Below are 20,972 nucleotides of genomic sequence, written 5' to 3'. Positions count from 1 at the left end.
AAAAACTAAGTGCATAGTGATATGTGGCATTATATATTAGTTATTGCATTTATATTGATTGATTTTTAATCACAAGTGGTTAATGATAATAAATAAACCACTCAATGCTAATGTGATACTTAACAAATAATGTCACATGTCAATATTTAATTCAAATTGCTTACAAATGACATGATAGACTAAATCTGTCTAATAATTCCTCGTCGAACTTAATACCATGCTAAAATTGAAATATCAAACTACAATCATACTAAGTTAGTGAGTGCTTATAAACCTATTCATGGGCTTGGGTACCTGCCCTGCTCGCCCAAGCTCGCCCAATATTTTTTAGGCTCAAACACGTATTTTTATTGTAGGTCTGTCCAAGCCGGAACCCGTAAAAGCTCGATTGTTTTTTGGGGGGCTCAGGAATATCATTTCTTTGAGGCCTGCCTAATAAATCTGGTCCGACTAAAAAATTATAAGGTATAGTGTTTTAAAGAGGGTGTATTCAATTAAGACCTTTAAAAAATCTTTTTAAGTGTATTACTTTTAAAGAGTTCATTAATTTTTAACGACTTTTTTAGAGTTCATGAATTTATGAATGACTTTCACAGCCTTTACTTAAAAAAAAAAATATAGATATTGATACAATTTTATTGATTTTTTTTAAAATTTTTTTTATCTATTATTCAGTTAGTTAAAATAGAAGTAACCATTATACTTTTAATTTTTGTTCTTTTTTTTCTGCATTTACTTGAAACATTATTTCACATAATATTATATGCAATTCTATACAGAGTAACGAACTTCAATTTATTGTTGTGCCAAATCAATATCCATTTTTAATTTTTCTACCTCATATTATGAACACTATTTTTTTTTAAATAAATGTCATATCACAATTTGTCTCCAATTAAACTACTATATTCATATCATACTTCCTATTTGATAAACATCTAAATCAACAACAATCACGCTTAACAATTATTGATAAATATATAATCCAATAATAATCATACTTACCAATAGAAACAATTATCCAAATGATTTTCTTAACAAAATCTAGAAGTCTATAGTGGAGTTATTTAGTCAGAACAATTCTTAAAAAGTCATTAGATTCTTCATTTGAATTTTATATTTTCTATGAGGCCCTTCTTAAAATAAAATAAATTTTTTTAACTAATTTAATTTATTCATGAGTAAATTAGTAAATAATTTTTGGTTTTCGAGTTTCATCAATCTTTTATATTTTTTTGAGATGGAGTATATAGTGAAGAGAATGAAAATCCTAAAATTTTTTAAATAAAAAAAAATCTATTAAAATCCCGAAGAGAAGTAAAAGAAATTTTTTAAAATCTTTTATTCATAACAATGCATAATTTTTTTTAAAAAAATATATAAAAATTTATTTTTATAAAAGTTAATATTTTTTGAATATTAACTTACTTTTATAGACTTTATAAAAGTTATAATTAAATACCTTCTAATTTCGATAGACTTTTTAAAACTTTTAAAAGTGAGCATTATATATTCTATCATTTATATAAAATACTTTTAAATTTATTATTAAATACACTTGATTTTAAATTCTATTAAAATATTTTATTCTTTTAAATAAATATACCCTCCTAAGGTCTGATCCGAAATTTGAAAAGGTCTAGTGCTAAATAAAATAATACGTGTGTGTAACAACTAATGACTAAATAAAAATAGATAATTTTTTCGTGAGGGGTAAAAATGGATAAAATTTGTGTCACAAATTCTATATGCGATGCCTCAAACTACAAATGAAACCCAGCCAACAAATAAAACCCCAACCCAAAATCTCTCGCATTAGGCCCTTTTCTCTCTCAAATAATACACATCTGCGCCTGCATCTGGCTCTAGTAGTACAATTCTACTGCATAATGATATACATATAGGCATCTACTAGCAGCTACCTGTTTACAGACACGCACTTACTTGGTAGCAGCAGTATATATATTATATAAATATTATTTACACTTCAAAACCCAAAAGAAAGGAAAAAAAAAAGAGAAATATAACAGGACTAGCCTCTGCTACTACACGGCCACCACTACAATCTATTGTTTGTCTAAATAATAATAAAACAAAAGCTTAAAAATTTTGACAATCAATGGCGGCGATAGCTACTGCCTCATGGCAGCCACAGGAGCAAGGGTTCAAAGAGATCTGTGGGTTGCTTGAAAACCAGATTTCACCTTCTTCTACTGCTGACAAGTCTCAGATTTGGCAGCAACTTCAACACTATTCCCAATTCCCCGATTTCAACAATTACCTCGTTTTTATCCTGACTCGCGCCGAGGTACCCGCTTTTTCATTTTTGGATTGTTTGCTTATGGGTTTTATTTGGATTATTTTGATTTTGTGTTTTGGTTAGTGGGTTTTGGTTGGATTGCTTGATTGTGGAGTTAGTGTTATTTTGTTGGAAACTTTGGCTTTTTGAAGGCTTTTATGAGCAGGGTTTATGAAGTTTTACATAGATAGGAGTCATTTACTGCCATATATTTAAATTTCCATGAGCAAAAATAGTGGTTAAGTGATTGTTTTAATCAAAAGGAAGATTTAATGCTTTTTTTTTTTCTTTTTTCTTTTTGGAAATCGCTCCGTGCTTGAGTTTAAGATATTGATTGTATATGTAACTGAAAATGCTATTTCAAAAATTCTGAAAAAGTTCAGCCATGACACAGGAAGGATACACCTTACAGAATATGTGATTCTTATAGTTGTTTAATTGCATATTCATATTATAAAAAACTCAATATACATGATAATCTGAAATTATTTTGTTCAAAATGAAACAATCATTGACTAAGTTTCATTTACTGGAATTTAGGCTACCCATTCAATAGCTTCCGGAAATTAGAAAAGAAATGATCAAGATTTTAAGGTCATTTATGAGGCATGTTGATTCAATTATTGCCTTTTCCTTCCATAAACAAAAGTATATAGCTATGCTACTACGGAACCCATGAGATATTTAATTGGATGCCATTTCAAGGATGCTACTTGTCTTGCATATTAGCTTGCCCTTCATGATTAAACAAAATACTCCAAATGTGGTTCATCATATGGAGACACATGTGACCTTGCTGTATTATGCCATGCCTGGAATTTTAAAACAAATTGATCCAGCCACGCCTTAGACATTGTAATTATTGGTAATTGTAACAGGGTAAATCCGTGGAGATTCGACAAGCCGCTGGTCTGCTGCTGAAGAACAACCTCAGAACTGCATATCAATCGATGGCTCCTGCACATCAACAATATATTAAGTCAGAGTTGTTGCCTTCTTTAGGAGCAGCAGATAGGCATATAAGGTCAACAGTTGGGACTATTGTAAGTGTTGTTGTTCAAATAGAGGGAATTTTAGGGTGGCCTGAGTTGTTGCAGGCCCTTGTAACTTGCTTGGACAGTAATGATCCAAATCACATGGAAGGTGCTATGGATGCTTTGTCTAAGGTACACATCACATTCTAGAATTAGTAGCTTACTAGTAGTGGGACACTTATGGTGAGGATAGAAAAGATGTATTGATGTTATGCTAGAAAGAATTATTATGTGATTTTCTTATTACTATTATGCTTTCATGAATGATGATCATATACTTGCATGTTGATATGATCTTCGGAATTATACATTTACAAGAATAGGGTTGTTTTGGTGGCCTTATGGCATGGTGCTATTGTTGTCCAAGATATCATTCTGGAATAATAAAGCAAGATTGTTAGTGGTTTAGTGACTTATATAGTGTTATAACTGCCTGCGAATGCTTCTCTTTGTCTTAACTGAATTCCATGTTCATGTGACCCCAATAAACTAGTTGTAGCATATGCTGTATTATATCTTTTCAGAAAATTTGATGCTATAATATCTACAGATTGTGAACACAATACCTGGAATTGATGGTTGTTTTTTCTGATGGGATTTTTGCAGCTAAGAGTCATACTAGAATCTATATTCTTTGCCTACTTTTGTGATATTTACCACATCATGATGATGCTGTTTCTTGCAGATATGTGAGGATATCCCTCAAGTCTTGGATTCTGATGTTCCTGGGTTACCTGATCGCCCCATCAACATACTTCTTCCTCGATTCTATCATGTGAGATTAGTTTTGTTTTGCAGTGGAGTTAATGATGCACGTACTGCTTTGTTCATATTTTTGATCAAACTAATAATGTGAATACACTCAATTTCTTACTTGTTAGTTCTGTCTATCTGTTGTTTAATTTTATTCCCTGAGAGGATTAATTTGACTTGGTTTTGCAATCAACAGTTTTTCCAGTCACCAAACAGTTCACTGAGAAAGCTTGCCTTGGGTTCTATAAATCAATACATTATGTTAATGCCTGCAGTAAGTGTACTTGAGACATCTTTCCATCCGTATCTGGATCCCATGTAATGTAATTCTGATATTACATATTAATATTTTGCAGGCTCTATATGCATCTATGAATCAATATCTCCAGGGTTTGTTTGTTCTTGCTAATGATCCTGCTGCAGAAGTCCGGAAATTGGTGAATACTTCTTCATTTTCTTATTTGGTCAGATCTAATTGGCATTTCTGGCATGTTGTTTAGTCATTTTCATTTGATATTAACTGTTACTGATCTAACCATAATACTTAACCTATTGGTGATGTCTTTTCTCAGTAATTTATTTGGCGGTATTAAGAATATCTTTATTCAATATTGGCTATCTTCTGCTTTTTTCTGATGTTATTTCCATGCTTAAGATCATGTATCATTTTGGTATGTGGATCACTTCCAGAATACAGTCCTCACATTTTATTCACAAGCTTGGCCTGCTCATGTGTGCTTATTTTGTTTTTATTGAACAGGTTTGTGCAGCTTTTGTGCAATTAATTGAAGTCCGACCATCTTTCACAGAGGTAGCTATCTTGTTGAAATTATGCATGATCTTTCTGTTTGCTCTCTCAATCATCTTTTATATTTTTTTGGTTCATTTTCTTTTGGTGTCAAAATTGAGTTATTTTCATTGGAGCTGGTCTGTCACAATACTTCAAATTTATGTTACTGTCCTTGGCCTACTGCTTTTACATCCTGTTTGGCCCTGCAGTTGCATGAGCTGAAAGCAACTCAAGCAATTGTGGGAGCTGAATGGGTTCAATTTTAATTTGGTTATCACTTCTTCTTTTTTCTTTTAAGTTTATTGATGTGACTTTTCACCAATTTCAGCCACACTTAAGAGACATAATTGAATATATGTTGCAAGTAAACAAAGATGGTGACGATGAAGTGGCTCTTGAAGCCTGTGAATTCTGGTAATCCTCCACTTTGTGAATTATATATATTTAATATATAGCTAGCTTTCTGATACTCTGTTGGAGGTTTGGTCATAGACAGCAGGAGGCTTGATTAAAATTGGAATTAAAATAAAAATTGACTCTGATATCTATTGTTTCTGTAGTTTTACTTGATGGTTACATACATCTTTCCATTTCAAACTCTTTTTTGCAATATAAAGCGGCAGTAGCTTTTCTGTTCTCTGCTTCTTGGCTTTCTGCTTCAAAGATACAACTCCTCATAACGACATATATCAATAAAACAAGATTACTAGTTGGAGCTGCATACTATTTGTTACTACTGGATTACTTACATGCATCACTTGCAACTTGCAAGACCATTAATCCTAATTGTTTCATTGTAACAGTAAAGCATGGTATTGTGTCCTTCCAATCCACTTAACATGAGCCTACATTTCTGTTTAACATTTTAAGGGCAAATTTACTTGGAAAAGGAGCTATATATAATTTTGTTATCATCTCCTGGTTAAATTAATATTGATTGCATTTCTATATCAGAATAGAAGGCAATCCAAGAAAAATTAAACATCTAAATCATTAATGTGGTTTGCACCTACATTTTCCTGAAATATATAGGTCTTGCTTTAGTTATTAGTTTGCCCAGCTTTAATTGGATAGCAAACTGGTTTGGTGATGGCATGTGTATGAACTAATGCCAATATTAAATCTTAAGGCAACTGTTTTTTATTTTATTTTATTTTATCTTTATTTCGGGATCATGAATACCATTACTCTCTGCTATTCCTCCTTGAAGAAATAGGAAATTTATCATTGTTTTTTCTTATGTTATAATATAGTGTAACATCATAGTAAGTTTATTCCCTTTGGTTACAATTTTTTTCAGCAGTTTGCTTTTTTCTTTTTTCTGCTTATCTTCATGTTTTATATTGATATTGATTATCAGGTCTGCATATTGCGATGCTCAGTTACCACCTGAGAACTTGAGAGAATTCTTACCCCGCCTGATTCCAGTACTGTTTTCAGTTTTTGACTTTCTGAACTTGATTTTCTATATTGCACTTTCTATTTTCAACGGTCATTTTTTTTATGCATCTCTTGCCACTATTGCAGATTTTGTTGTCAAACATGGCATATGCTGAGGATGATGAGTCACTTGTTGATGCTGAGGTTAACATTTCTGGGCTAATTTTCAGCTGCTGTGTGATTTTCTTGAACAGATATTTGTTTTAAGTCATAACTCCGAGTGTTAATTCATTGTTGCAGGAAGATGAGTCTCTCCCAGACCGGGATCAGGTTCAGTTTCTTTATTCTTCATTTGCTGTTGCTTGAGATTCTTATTTTGCTTTCTACTGTCATTTCTTGTTCAATATGTTTCTCTTTTTTAATTTTTTTTTATCAATTTTTGCAACTGAAGGATCTGAAACCCCGTTTTCATTCATCACGAATTCATGGATCAGATAGTGTGGATGATGATGTAAGTTTCCAAAAGCTCTCTATTTTTATTTTACACAGGAAATTTATGATTCAGTAGATATGCATGCATGTCTCTGTGTGGAAATATTAGGTCATCTACTTCTATTTGAAATATATCTGATTTATTAGTTTTGAACAAATGACAGGATGATGATATAGTTAATATATGGAATTTAAGGAAATGCAGTGCAGCTGCTCTTGATATTCTATCAAATGTGTTTGGAGATGAGATTCTTCCAACGTTCATGCCTGTTGTTCAGGTAATTTATTATTTGGTGTCTGATAAAGTAACTTTTTTAATTTGTTTTCCTGCGTAGTAGGGATATCACCCTTGGACTCATATTTTCTTAGCTCTACCCATTTTACATCTTTTCTTATTTTTATCTTTTCCCTTATTGTCTTCCAGAAGTACAGTTCAGCTATTCATTTTGGCTCATTTAAAAATCACATTCTTGATAAAACTGTTTTTGGCTCATGATGTTACCTGTTGTCAGTTAGATTAAGAATTATGGCCCAATACCATTTCAGATTTATTGGAATTGGAAGATGTGCCGTATTTTGTTGATACTGTGAACAGTTATACTATTTAATTTTTTTTATCACATTAAGTGCAAGTTATTGACTAGAAATTTAATTGTATATGTCAGTATCATAACATGTGATAGTGACCAGAAAGTCTCATAAACTATTATGCATGTAATTCTAATTTGATAGATTGACCATATTGGAGAGTAATAATGGTTCACTAAGAACAGCAGACCAAATAAGAAAGCAGCAGTCTGCCAATCCTGTTGAATTTTCATAGGGGTAGGCTATATTTTGTGTGACCAGCAGAATTTTAGTGACTGTTGCATTACAATGAATCTGGTTATGGAAGTTTTTATCTGCAAGCTTATGCTCCTACATGGCTATATCAAATGCCAGACTTTCACTTTCCAAATATTTGCAGGGTAAGCTATCTGCTACTGGTGATGAAGCCTGGAAAGACAGGGAAGCAGCTGTCTTGGCTCTGGGTGCTGTAGCTGAGGGTTGCATTAATGGTCTTTATCCTCACCTGCCCCAGGTAAATTGTTTTCACTTTCTCCAATTTTGTTATTAGCATTTAAAATAAAATGGCAGATGATCCAAGGTTTGTAGGATAACTAGGAAAATGTGATCTTATACCATTAGGAGATCTCATTTGATAACTGCAAACATAAAGTGTTATATGCGCTTCATTTTGAGTTGTAGTTTCTTTGAATATAACGATATTATTTTTGTAAAATTTTTATGGAGGTACTTAGAAGTGTATTCTCAGGGCTCCATGATCCAGAAGATGTTTCTTTGTTTTCTTGGAAAACTCCTTCCTTTTTCATTGCTGAAAAGAAAATGTATAAAGGGAATAGTAGAGGTGAGTGGTCTAAAGGAATTGAGCATCCGGTATTGATGATACAATCTGGGTTCTGGAATATTAAGGATGCTATTCATGGTTGATGGCTTTCTTTTCTTGCCTTCTGGAGTTAGTTGGCAGCTTGAATTTAAGGCCTAAGCGTGGTGTATTTTTCTGCATGTCCATTGTATTTCTTCTCTTCTATTATTAGTATGTGTTTGGAAGGCCACTTGGTTCTAATTGTCCCATGGATATTTTGACACTGTTTTTCATATGACACTGTTTTTCATATGACACTGTTTTTGTTATATGACGAATTAAAACTTCCATTACTTTTATTCCTTCCTCTATTTTTCTCTTAATCTTTTAACTTTTTTGTTGGTTACATTCCTTACTTTTCAAGAAAACAATTCATTATTTCAATTTCTTTATTGGGAGAGGGGAAATGTCGGGGTGGGGTGGTGCGGGTCTGGTTGGTGGAGAAAGGGGATATGGAGGAAAGAGAAAGGTGTGATTGAAGGTACTAGTTTGTGACTTTTCACGTATGAGGTTGTAAATTTAGTTGTACGTATGGTCAGCAACCTGCAGTATAAAAATGTAATTTCACTTCTTTTGCTTTAACCGGAATGAAATGCTTACATTTTGTTAACTTGCTGGTTTTGAATATTAAATTAGTCAAATGAAAAAAAAATATTTATGTGTGCAGATTGTGGAATTTCTTATCCCTTTATTGGATGATAAGTTTCCTCTTATACGAAGTATTTCTTGCTGGACAATTTCTAGATTCAGCAAATACATTATTCAGGTATGGTGTTAAAACATTTGTTATATTAACTGCTTCACTTGAAGAAGTGCATTTGCCTCCAATTTGATGCACTGATCTTCTTTTTTGTTTTTTCTCCAAAGAGAAAAGAGAAAATTGCCTGTTTCACTCTGTAGTTTTGACCTTCGTACTTCTCATCTTTCTTCTCATCTATCTTAGGAAAGTGGTCATGAAAAAGGCTATCAACAATTTGACAAGGTTCTAATGGGCCTTTTACGGAGGATTTTGGATACTAACAAGCGTGTCCAAGAGGCTGCTTGTTCAGCTTTTGCGACACTAGAAGAGGTCTTTCCAAGAAGTTGATATTAGTTATAGTACTTGTGCATGTTTGAATTTATTTAGTAGACTTTGATGGTCTGTAATCTTTGCAGGAGGCTGCTGAAGAATTAGCACCACGCTTAGATGTTATTCTACAGCATCTCATGTGTGCTTTTGGGAAATATCAGGTTCCTTTCTATCCTTTCCACGTATAGCGAGCTTCTTCAAATATTATGTGTGCTATTGTTAAGTTGTTATTCTTTACATGTATCTTAAGTCTTCTTTCTTTTACTTGTACCTGTATCATGTAATCCAGAGACGGAATCTGAGAATCGTATATGATGCTATTGGAACTCTAGCAGATGCTGTTGGGGCAGAACTGAATCAAGTACTAACTTCACGGGCTGCTCTCTTTCTTTCTATTCCCTTTCACTTTCTTCTCTTCTCTCATGCAATATGTATGTAACTTAATTTATTCCCTTGGTGGCTTGCAGCCCAGTTATCTTGAAATTCTGATGCCACCATTGATTGGAAAATGGCAGCAGCTTGCAAATTCAGACAAAGACATCTTTCCGTTGCTCGAGTGCTTTACATCCATAGCACAGGTATAGGTTACTGTTCACATTAGGCATTAATAGGTAAATCTTGGTTGGCTCATGTGATGTCAATGTAAATTAGTGAATGCAACTTCTAATGATATTTTGCAACACATGATGGAAGAACTGCTTAAACATTAGGGCGGGGAACAGTAGTTATCTTTCCAGCCTATTTATTTTGAACAATTCAACATTATTCTTTTTCTATATGATGCAACAGGCTGGTAGGTAAATCAAACATGATTTCTTTCCCTTTTTTTATTTTCTCCAATTACATCCGTAAGATTCCACCATTTATAGTAATTATTTTGGTGGGGATTTGGATAGTGAAGCATATGCTTTTCTTTTTCGGTTCCAAAATTTTGGGCACATTGTCTTTTGTGTGTGTTAATTAAAGTTCTATGGTGCCACGGTCAACACCAGCCAATGTACTTCAGCTGGCTAGTAGTTACCAATGCTAGCCACATCTTTTCCTGCTTTTTTTTTTTTATCTTGTAGTTTTTCAATTCTAATCCTTGCTTTTATTTTTCCTGTGTGTTCTTGCATCCTGCTCTTTAGATGTGGTCCTTTCTCAGCAGTGAAAACTGAAAGGTCTTTTAGGGGAAAAAGAGACAGAATTCTGTTCATAATGTGTATATACTTGCATAATCCAAGTCCGATTTTTTCTCTTAATTTTCTGTCAAGGTTGCTTTATCTTTTATGGTGAATATATTGAAGATGTGATGAAAGTTTCAATGGTGTTTAATTTCAATATTATAGAAAGGAGGACGAAAAACATCTAAACAAGTTTTAAACTTATATCACAAAACCAATCTACTGTGAAAAAGGGTAATGTTTTATTCTTTGTTCAAGTAAATCAAACTAAAAATCAAATCCAGTTCTCCCATTCTGCACTCTTTAGTATGATTCAATTTTTCCGGTATTTGGGGAATCTGCAACTTTGTTATGTATATTTGTGTGGTTATGGCTTCAAACATCGTTAAAAGTAGAGTCTCTAAAACAACTTGCATTGCTTTCATGTAAAGATGATGTCCAAATGAGAAACAGGCCTCCGCTTAGATATAATTATTTGATATGTGATTCTGATATTAAGCTATGGAATTCAAGTCGAGGCAATCATATAGAGTTTATGCTTATTGCAATGCATTTTAGTTTCTCTGTTTGTGGAGTTAATACTAGTGAATACCAATTAATAGTTGTGATACAGGAAAATAATGCGTTTGTTTATTTCAGGCGTTGGGTCCAGGGTTCTCTCAATTTGCTGAGCCTGTATTTGAGAGATGTATAAATATCATCCGGAGCCAACAGTTAGCAAAGGTTTGATAAAATTTGATAGCGTTCATAACTCAGCAAAGATGGTTTTTGATGGTTCATAGTTAAACTAAGTTTTTCCTGCCTGGAAAAGATTTTGTTTTTAACCTTATTGTACTTTATGCTTGATGCGCTGACCTGTGCGATGTAACAATATATGCAACACCAAACATTTGAATATTTCTATAGCATGTGATATATCAGATGATTTTTTTTTCTTTTAATTGAGGTGCCCAGGCAGCATTCATTCATGTTTATGAGATGGCTCTGTTATGTTTATTCATGTATGCATGGAATGTGATTGATTTATAATAGAATGGCCAAAATAAATTGATAGCTTTCATGGCTGTGTGATAAGTATCCATCTTTGATAGAGTATTACTACAGTTAATATGCCAGAACTTCTAACCACTTGCATTGTGTTGCATGCGTTACTCCTTGATCTATTTGTTTGTACTAATGGCGCAACTTTGCTATCTTTTTTTAATATACTCTCTGGAATACTGCAGGTTGATCCTGTTTCAGCAGGAGTTCCATATGATAAAGAGTTTATTGTCTGCTCCCTGGATCTCCTCTCTGGACTTGCTGAGGGTCTTGGTAGTGGGATAGAGAGTTTGGTACTCCTTTTTCTTCATAGTTTGTTTCTATATGAGATTGCCTTGTATTTTCCTCTATAAGAAGTGGTTAGACTTTTGCTTGACATTGCTCTTTGCTTATGAAATCTGGCAAAGCAGTTGTGATATATCTCCATTGTTATTTTATTATCTAATGCAAATTAGTTTATTGTGCTTAATTCCACTTTTCTCTTGCGAGTAAATTTTGTAGTTAATGATTTACTTGCGCATTCTTGATGTTGTTCCTGGTGGCTGCCTGCGGGGGAGTTACTTGTCATAGATTGGAAATATGTTGTTTATGTCAATTTTCCTGTTTTTGCAAGTAGCTTTTTGTATGAAATGCATGCTAAATGACCACCTCAACTTTTCCCTTCAGGTTTCACAAAGTAATTTGAGGGACCAGCTCCTACAGTGTTGCACGGATGATGCGTCTGATGTCCGACAGAGTGCTTTTGCACTCCTTGGAGACCTTGCAAGGGTAAGTTGTAACTATAGTACTGGCTGAACTTGTATAAAATTACTCTGCCACAAGGGTACTTTTGAATTATGGGATGAAAAGTGTTATTCCCTAGAAAAATGCAGTAGTTAGTACTGGACTATATCTAGTGTTTATGAACTGGAAGCTTAGTTATGCTCTTTAGATATCTTTTGCTTTTTTTTCTTTTTAATTTCACTTCTGATGCATATGAATATCTTATCCTGACTTTTCTCAGGTGTGTGCTGTACATTTGAGCCCTCGATTGACCGAATTTCTTGATGTTGCAGCCAAACAACTGGTTAGTGGAACTGATTTTATGTTTTGCATTGTATTTGCTTGGCTGTGCATTTACTTAATGTGTATTTCAACAGAGTGCACCTAAGCTCAGGGAAACTGTGTCTGTTGCAAATAATGCTTGTTGGGCTATTGGAGAATTAGCAGTTAAGGTACGTGCTCAGCTTTCTGTCTTTTGTTGTTTCTTTCTCTTTTTGTTGATATATATGTGTGTGTGTGTGTGTGTGTGTGTTTTATTTGACTGATTAGATCTAATTATTAATAATTTTAGGTTCATCAAGAAATTTCTCCTATTGTTATGACTGTAATATCAAGCTTAGTTCCGATCCTTCAACATCCGGAGGTAGTTGTCTCTCTCGTCATTATTTTTTTGTTTGTTTGTTTGTCTTCCACATGTATGAATATTTGACTATGCATGTATTATTGGCTTTTTAATTTACAAATGCATATTTGCTGAGCAGGAGCTCAACAAATCGCTAATAGAAAATAGTGCAATAACACTTGGGAGGGTTGCATGGGTCTGTCCTGAGGTTGTATCACCACATATGGAGCATTTCATGCAATCATGGTGCATTGCTTTGTCAACGTAAGTATTGGTCTATCTATGTCACTGCAGAATGGTTTCTTGTGGCAAGGTGTATGGTGTCATCACATCAGAAATTGTTTGGATTGATATATGGCAGGATTCGTGATGATATTGAAAAGGAGGATGCTTTTCGAGGACTATGTGCAATGGTATGAATCTTCTCTCAAAAGTTATTGTCATTAGGGTTGAACCGAAAACTAGACCTGAGTGTTCTCAATAATTTTCAGGTCCGAGCAAATCCTTCAGGAGCTTTAAGTTCACTTGTTTTCATGTGCAAAGCTATTGCAAGTTGGCATGTAAGAATGCATTGCTTGTCTTTTAAACTGCTCCTTCAAATTTGAAGTTAAAAGATAGTCTTCTAACATAACACATAAATATAGGAAATAAGGAGCGAAGAGCTACACAATGAAGTTTGTCAGGTTTTGCATGGATATAAGCAGGTAAGTTATATTTTGATTTTACTCCCTTTTTTAAAATGATATTTTCTAACAAGCATTCTAGCCTCATTTTTGTCATGCGATTGAAATTGTTGAAAAATGAAATAAAGCTCAAATTGGCCCTTGAACTGCATCTTTTTATTAACCCCAAAAAACCTTTATATGGCCAGTTTAGCCTAAATATCCTACTTCATACTCAATTTAGCCGTCTTAATCTGATAGATATAAACCACTATTTGAAACTTTTTTAGCAAAACTTTGGTATTTTAAGGGAAAAATAAAATGAATAATTCTTAAGTAATATTTCCCCGAAGAAATTTTCAATCTAAGATAGAAAAATGATTTCTATAGTGTTATTTAATTCTTTTCTATAACATAATTGGATCCTTGTATTATAATATCTACGTTATATGGAAATTCGTGCCTCATTTACTATTATCAACTCCATCAAAGTACCAAAATTACTTATCTTTCCTTTTTCCTCCATTTTCTCTTGAACCTTGCACAAAACAAGAATTAACCAAATCATTTATAGTTGAATATGAACATCCTAGAGGAAATCCCCCAATGCATAAACAGGATAATGAATTTCTACATATTCCTAGACATGGCAAAGGATGGTCTATGCAGTGGAATTATGAGTGAGCCAGCTATTATGGAATCATGCTCTAGAATAAAAAGTTTTGAGGAAATTTTCCATTGAAGTGAGAGGAATAGTGTCTATTCTATGGTATAGACTAACTAGATTTTGAAAGTATTATCAGCAACCATCTCATGGTGATCTCTAAGTTCTACCCCTTGTCGCCCAAGTCACAGTCAATGAACAAAGAAACAGTTGGATGTCTGGCCTCCAGAGGCAAGGAGATTATTTTATTTTTCAATCATCTTTCTTCTTTTTGAACTTGCAAAGTTTTATTAAAACCAAAACAATAAAAAATGTAAAATGATAATATATGTTACAAACATATAAAAATTTAATTGTTAAATGATTCAGATAAGTGGTCAAGTTGACCGTATATATACATAGATATTTTGCTAATCTGACTAAGTTTTTGGGTTTAATTGGACGAGTTATTTGAGCTTTATTCCTTAAGAAATTTAAACCTTTGATAACATTGCATGTATTATTCTTTCTTTAATAAAATTAAAATGTATTAATTAGTTTTTCTCATAACATAAGATTTCTGTTAAACTTTTGTTTCTGGAACATGCATATGCAGTTGGCTAACAAGCTACCATAAACAGAACATGCATATACACTTGGCTAACAAGCTACCATAAACAGAACATGCATAAGAAACTCATATTGGTGAATCAAAAGTTTAAGAAGATAATGAAGTAACTAGTTCAGAGATAAATAAAATCCTAGCATAACGAACTTCCTATAAAAAATGTAACGTTCTTAAATAGTATTCTACATTTTCTAAACAAGTCGATCCTGAATTAAATGCCATCTAACACCTGTAAATGGAGAAGTTCAATCTAAATTATTAAAATCAAAGCACTGCCTAAAATTTCTTTTCCTTAAGTGCATCAAGCAGGGAAAAAAAGGCCAGTTGCAATAATTTCTGTTGCATAATTTTGCCACATTGTTGTTGACAAGATGATTGACATGGTTGAATTGGGATTTATTATCTTTGCCTGGATTTATTTCTGTTGCATAAATTGCATAATTTCTGGTGTTTTGTCTTTATCTTTTCACTAAGCATGGACCATAAAATAGAAACACAATCTCACATCCATGCCCATTTTATTTATCCTACATGCCTACCTAATCCTTAAAATTCTATAAATTTAATATTATAATGCAATTTGTCAAGCAATTTGTCATGAAATAACTACTATATATTGGCTATTTATATTATATTTCAATTTTTGAATTGAATTTATGTCGATTACAAATTTGGGTCCTTTATCTCGAGTTATCTTGGTTTCGGGTTTGTGTCTTTTTGGGCTCAGGTCATTCCAGATATAGGCTATTTTGGGTCTCAGGTTTGGGATTTGGATTATCTCAGGCTGTTGGGTCTATTTAGATATCATGTCTTATCAGGTTTGAGTAGTTGACATTGAAGTCAAAAAGTTCCAAAGGGGCAGATTTTCAGGTTTTGGGTCAAGGTTTTCCATCTTTAGAACATCATATTTATGTAATCCGCATGAATGTACAAGTAGAACAGTGCATCTACTAATGGACTTGTAGAATTTCTAAATATTGTGGGTCCCTGAAAATGATTGGATTAACATGCATGTGTAATTCGAACACCTGCATTCTGCCCTCCAACACCACAAATACTTCTACATATTTGTATGCACAGATGTGTTCTGTACGCATCATTGATTGATAAGAAATGGATTTTTACTGGTTGTAAATGCTGTTTTTTCCACCTATTTCATTCTAGTATGTCCTCAATTGCACTTGTAAGCATTTGTTGATCCAATATTACTTGCTTAAAAGAACATTACTAACAGTATGTCTGAAAAAATTGCAACTCAAAATGGTTTCTTGTCTGTCACTTAAATACCATTTCAGATGCTTAGAAATGGAGCTTGGGACCAGTATATGTCTGCTCTGGAACCCCCTGTGAAGGAGAAGCTTTCGAAATATCAAGTGTAACACTATTCTGATTTCATGTAGTGGAAATTCTTCCTCAGTATTTGGGTCTTCTGTGCTATTTGCATCAGCTGTGGTACTCATTTTGTGCATTGTTATATATGGAGCCACAGTCGGTGCAGACCAGGGTTTGGTCACTATTTTTTTTTCATGCAAAGCAGTAAGCATACTTCCATGAAGCTTGAAGCTAACTTGCACCTCCTCAAAACATTCAACGGATTGGTTGTCTGAACAGCATGTGGTTTGAGAGAAATGAAGTAATTGGGAAATGGAAATGAAATATGGTTGCAGCTTCCAAGTTTTACAGAGGATTTTCTTCTTTTATGTTTTGTGTGAAGATGGCTAATAATGACCTTATTTGAAGTTTCAATTCTTTTTCTTTTCTGGTCTGGAGGCTTTTCTTCATTTCCAGTGTCAGTGGATAGGTTTTTGTGTGATTCCCAACATATTTTTGTACAACATTTTTCGACAGTGATAGTGATTCGATTATTAGAAGTTTTTCACGCCATATATTATTATTCTTCAAGGTTTGTAATTGATAGACTAGGATGGATTCGGAATCTAGTTTCACATTGGGACAAAACAAAATTATGTATTGTTTAACATTGTACCTTAATATATTTGATATTGAATCAATATTTTGCTTAAACTCGGCTAAATATCTTTTATTGCCTTCAGAACATCATTAAAAAGTCTGATGTACGGAGTTTCATCTGTCCGTCCAAACTTCAACCTTCTTCCATTACCACCAGTGCCTTGAAATCTAGCCAGAAGACTTATTTGTCAAGGCAACTTTCAGGTAAATGGAAGCTACTGCTCATAGACAAGGGGTCTCAAGTGCAGGTTGCATTGTGCTGTATCAATTCTTACTGATTCACGAAGTCCACATTTATCATGCAAATTATTTGCAAAAATTTAAAATCTATGTTGCAGCAAGGAGTGACTATATTCCCATCTCAATTTTCGACCCACAAAAGGCAAAGCACCTAATTCTTGGTCCCCATGCATGCAGAAAGAGATTCATTTGTCTGTCTTATGGCAACCAAGGCTCTAGCTATACCTCACTGGGCAAATTTTGGCCTAGTCTCAGGTTTCATGGCATGATGAAGGTGCAAAAGAGATTTAGAGGCATAAAAATATTCTCCCACCTTTACAATCACATCAACTCCCACCAGGAAGCTAGATAAGTATCAACGTTCAAATCAACCTGCACGAAAATTTTGGTTTATGCAGGAGAGTAGATATAAATAGACAGTTCTTTGCTCATTCGAGATTCGAAGCGGCAACATAATCGATCTTTAAAAATTAGACCTACTACTAAACCCTCATCTGCACAAATGCAGGGTTTCCTTGTTCTCTAGCATGTTTACAGGAAAATAGACTTTATAAGCCTGCGAAATGAAGCATAGTAATAAGTTTTTAGTCTTCTATCAAGCAGGCCTTCTTAAAAGCCAAGCCAAGAGATAGCATAGGATAGAGTCGACTGATGATAGGGCAACAATGAGCAGTGCCACAATAACAAGAGTGAGGATTGCAGTCTTCAGCTGTACAGAATCAATGGAAAAATTTTAGAAAAATCTCAAAATTGCTCTCTTTTGTAAGCAAAGCCATACTCTAATTAGAATGGGATAATAAATATTAATCGTCAAGCTCTCAAAACTTGTGTTATAATAACATCCAGAACATATTTCTTGGTGGTATCAATCAGCCCTATTCCCAATGATCTACAGTCCTTTTAATTTGAAATTGAAATGGCATTTCTGCTACATACCGTGCTATGGAAACTTGGCCATTCTATGTACTTTAGCTGACTAGGCTGCTCAACAAGAAATATGAATAGAGACTTCATAGCCCTGGAAGAATATTAAACATCATCTCTTGAGTTTTGATTACATTATTTATCTGTATCAAAATTAGATCTAGTTCCTATTATTATATCATAAAAAAAAAGGAAGAAACTATACTGAGCTTATACTTTTATTGAAAAGATGGCAATTACTTCATAACAGAAAAATTAAAAAGAAAATTCAAAGATAGTAATACCAGATGGCTTCCTTAATAAAGCTCAGCAAAAAAGGTTCCTGAGGCGAGTCATCTTTGTAGCTCAGCTGATAATAATCCCTTCCTACAGACAAAACCTTCTTGTTGCTAGAAGGTTTTGCAGTAAAATACTGAATACCCCCTCCAGTATTCTATCAGAACAAAAATTCTACATGTCAAATAAATATAAAATTCATATAAAAAAAAAAAACTAAGCAGTTAGGGCTACAGAAAAACACACACCTTTTGAGATGGGCGAATTGTATTGGTAATTTTAAATCTGATTCCATTACATCTCTGAATCCCAAAAAGATGTTTAGGGTGACATGTAACCAAACCTATAGGAAACAAATAAATGGATATAGAAGAGCAACACGTTACACAAATGGATAACTAACACTCATGTCTTTGTAATTTAGGCTTGTTTAATTCTCATCTAGACAAAAGTCAAAGAGAAATGGAAATGGAAACCACAGAACTTAATTCAAGATTTAAATCCCCATTCTAGTTTTAGGAGTATCATACAATTTAAAGTTAATGTCCAAACTATACTTACTACTACATTTCAGTATCACATGTTCTAAAGTAATTGGGACTGTTCATAGAATATAATTCCATTTGTAGTGCAAATGAAAAAGGTTACAAAAATAGATAATTTGACAATCACAAAAACATAAAGGGACCTGAAAAACTTGTGGGAAATCCAGATATAACAGCCTTCATAGTAGCACTAACGTTCGATTAGTTCATCAGTCTTTATCCGCTGCACCATAAAAGTAGCCTAAAAATCAAAGATACCAAACAAGAACTTAATAACAGCGAAATACAGTCACCACAAGCAATGAATTGCTAGAAGGGACACTAAACAATCAAGTCTTGAGCAACAAAATCATCAAAGTGAACCCAAAAGGTATGATTAAAATTGGGAAAACGGAGGATCAGAGAATGGGTGGTACTTGATAATATTTAGCAAAAGTTAACATTTTTAAGTAAAAATATAGAAAACCAATATAAAAACCAATAGATGCAAAGTAAACGTACCTTTTTACTGTTAAAAAGTGGAGGTCCGGTGTTGTCACACTTGGGCGGTGGTTTTGAGCGCAGAGCACTGAAGGGTGTGGGCAGTGATACTAGACAATTTATGCCTAGCAGTGTGAGCCGGAGGCAGGGATACGGGCGGCACGGCTGTCTGCTTCTTTAGATTTTCTTTTTTTATATTTGATGTTATAATAAAATAAATTATAAAAATTAATAATTATATATTTTAAGATATATATTAAATCAATATTTTTATATTTATAAAAATATTAATTTCTATAATTATCATAATTATTTTGATTGTAAATAATATTAAATTAAATTTATAGAAAAATTAAATAAAATTTTTATATTTTCTAAATATTATAAAATTTTTATAAATAAATAAACTAAATATTTTTAATAATTTTTTAATTTATCTTATATATACATTTAAATTTTATGTATCAAGAATATCATGAAAATCTGTCAACATATAATAACTGTATATTAAAAATATAATTTCTAAAATTATATAATATTATAAACAAATAAAATTTAAAAATTAATAGAATTAGTAACAAATTATTTTATTTTTTTATAACTAAAAAGTTAAAAATTGATATATTTTTGTAAATAATAAATAAATTATCTACTAAAATTAATATAATAAATTTTTTAAAAATTTATATTATTAATGAACAAAAATAATAGTTTGTACATTTGATAATTTTAAAAATTGTAATAATTTCATACTAAAAGATCTATATTTCTATAATGGATATCAATATTCATAATTTATAAATAAAATAATAATATTTATTATTTTTATAACGATATTTATTTTATATTTCATCAATTTTTAAATATTTATTATCTAAATTAGAAATATTCATCATTTATAATCTACATATTCATTAATTTGTTATTGTCAATTCAGTGAATTACAATTTTATATATATTTCTCAAATCATTATAAAATATTTATTTTTAGATAAAAATAATATTAATTTTTTTAAATATTATATTTATTATTTTTATGATGTATATTAAAATATTTTTATAACTGATATAAATTATTATTATTTAAAGATATAATATTTATTAATTTATTAATAAATATTTATTATTAATAAATACTATATTTATTAATTTATTGAAATAGTCGTATATAACATAAACATAGCATAAATCGTCTTTAAAATTAGTAAATAAAAAAAAATGTCAAACTAATAATTATCTTACAAATATTTACATTATAGTATAAATATTATTTTATAAAATAAATTTAATAAAAAATAAATATTCAACATTTAAAAAATGAACAATTCATATTATATTCAATGAATATAAATTAATAAATATTCACTTTTAAATTAATAAATATAAATATTTTTTTAAAAATACACATTAAAATTATGAGGCATGTATCAAAATTCTAACGCATATATAAGGTCTAACCATACCATAACGTGGTCCGAGTTCCATGATATAATGCACCGTAATATTAGGCGGTGGTGTGGGGGTGGAGGGCAAGAAAGATAAATTGAAGTCCCCAATATTTTGTTAAAAAGAAAAGTCCAAAGATGCTCCTTTTATTTATTTATTTATTTATTTTATACTTTTATTTTTAGCCTGTTTGCTTTTAGAATAATTTTTAGTTTAAGCCTAATTATGTAAAATTTGATTGCTCTATATGCTTCAATATATAACTTTTTCTCTTGAAGTTATACATTGGAACAATTTCTGAAATATTTTTTCAAAAAAAAATATTA

At 32.1% G+C, this 20,972-nt stretch overlaps 2 protein-coding genes across 4 annotated transcripts; one reads left to right on the top strand and one right to left on the bottom strand.

Moving 5' to 3' along the window:
• The first annotated feature begins 1,795 nt into the window (after nt 1–1,795).
• On the top strand, nt 1,796–16,789 carry LOC8283655 (transportin-1). Of its 2 annotated transcripts, XM_048377574.1 has the most exons (29): nt 1,799–2,308; nt 3,178–3,465; nt 4,019–4,108; nt 4,283–4,360; nt 4,443–4,523; nt 4,847–4,897; nt 5,205–5,290; nt 6,237–6,303; nt 6,404–6,460; nt 6,557–6,586; nt 6,708–6,767; nt 6,913–7,026; nt 7,716–7,829; nt 8,842–8,940; nt 9,118–9,243; nt 9,330–9,404; nt 9,533–9,604; nt 9,711–9,821; nt 11,046–11,129; nt 11,633–11,740; nt 12,114–12,215; nt 12,451–12,513; nt 12,587–12,661; nt 12,781–12,852; nt 12,971–13,095; nt 13,193–13,244; nt 13,323–13,391; nt 13,476–13,535; nt 16,060–16,789. In XM_048377574.1, exons 1-29 carry the CDS (start codon nt 2,120–2,122, stop codon nt 16,141–16,143), a joined length of 2,682 nt encoding a protein of 893 aa, XP_048233531.1. In that variant the 5' UTR covers nt 1,799–2,119; the 3' UTR covers nt 16,144–16,789. The 2 variants fall into 2 exon arrangements, with proteins under 2 accessions (XP_048233532.1, XP_048233531.1); XM_048377575.1 differs by lacking the exons at nt 12,971–13,095; nt 13,323–13,391; nt 13,476–13,535; nt 16,060–16,789 and having other exon boundaries at nt 1,796–2,308; nt 13,126–13,220.
• A 589-nt stretch (nt 16,790–17,378) lies between these two features.
• On the bottom strand, nt 17,379–19,383 carry LOC8283653. 2 transcript variants are annotated; one of them, XM_015720572.3, is made up of 6 exons: nt 19,222–19,383; nt 18,864–18,961; nt 18,424–18,518; nt 18,184–18,332; nt 17,912–17,993; nt 17,379–17,684 (listed from the first exon to the last, which is right to left on the bottom strand). In XM_015720572.3, the coding sequence occupies exons 2-6, from the start codon at nt 18,901–18,903 to the stop codon at nt 17,571–17,573; spliced, it is 480 nt and encodes a 159-aa protein (XP_015576058.1). In that variant the 5' UTR covers nt 18,904–18,961; nt 19,222–19,383; the 3' UTR covers nt 17,379–17,570. The 2 variants fall into 2 exon arrangements, with proteins under 2 accessions (XP_015576058.1, XP_002521257.1); XM_002521211.4 differs by having other exon boundaries at nt 18,864–18,943.
• Nucleotides 19,384–20,972: the final 1,589 nt, after the last annotated feature.

The sequence above is a fragment of the Ricinus communis genome, chromosome 8 (assembly GCF_019578655.1).
Source record: "Ricinus communis isolate WT05 ecotype wild-type chromosome 8, ASM1957865v1, whole genome shotgun sequence".
In the NCBI taxonomy this organism is placed as follows: domain Eukaryota; kingdom Viridiplantae; phylum Streptophyta; class Magnoliopsida; order Malpighiales; family Euphorbiaceae; genus Ricinus; species Ricinus communis.
This window is presented reverse-complemented; position numbering and strand designations above follow the sequence as displayed.

Bases quoted from the DNA above. Each gene is read 5' to 3' on its own strand.
- LOC8283655 (XM_048377574.1), top strand. From the start codon at position 2,120: ATGGCGGCGATAGCTACTGCCTCATGGCAGCCACAGGAGCAAGGGTTC. The intron at 11,741-12,113 runs GTACTCCTTTTT...TTTTCCCTTCAG, and splicing joins GTAGTGGGATAGAGAGTTTG to GTTTCACAAAGTAATTTGAG. The intron at 12,216-12,450 runs GTAAGTTGTAAC...GACTTTTCTCAG, and splicing joins TCCTTGGAGACCTTGCAAGG to GTGTGTGCTGTACATTTGAG.
- LOC8283653 (XM_015720572.3), bottom strand. From the start codon at position 18,903: ATGAAGGCTGTTATATCTGGATTTCCCACAAGTTTTTCAG. The intron at 18,519-18,863 runs GTCCCTTTATGT...TGTTTCCTATAG, and splicing joins ATTTCCCACAAGTTTTTCAG to GTTTGGTTACATGTCACCCT. The intron at 17,994-18,183 runs GTATTACTATCT...ATATTCTTCCAG, and splicing joins TTTATTAAGGAAGCCATCTG to GGCTATGAAGTCTCTATTCA.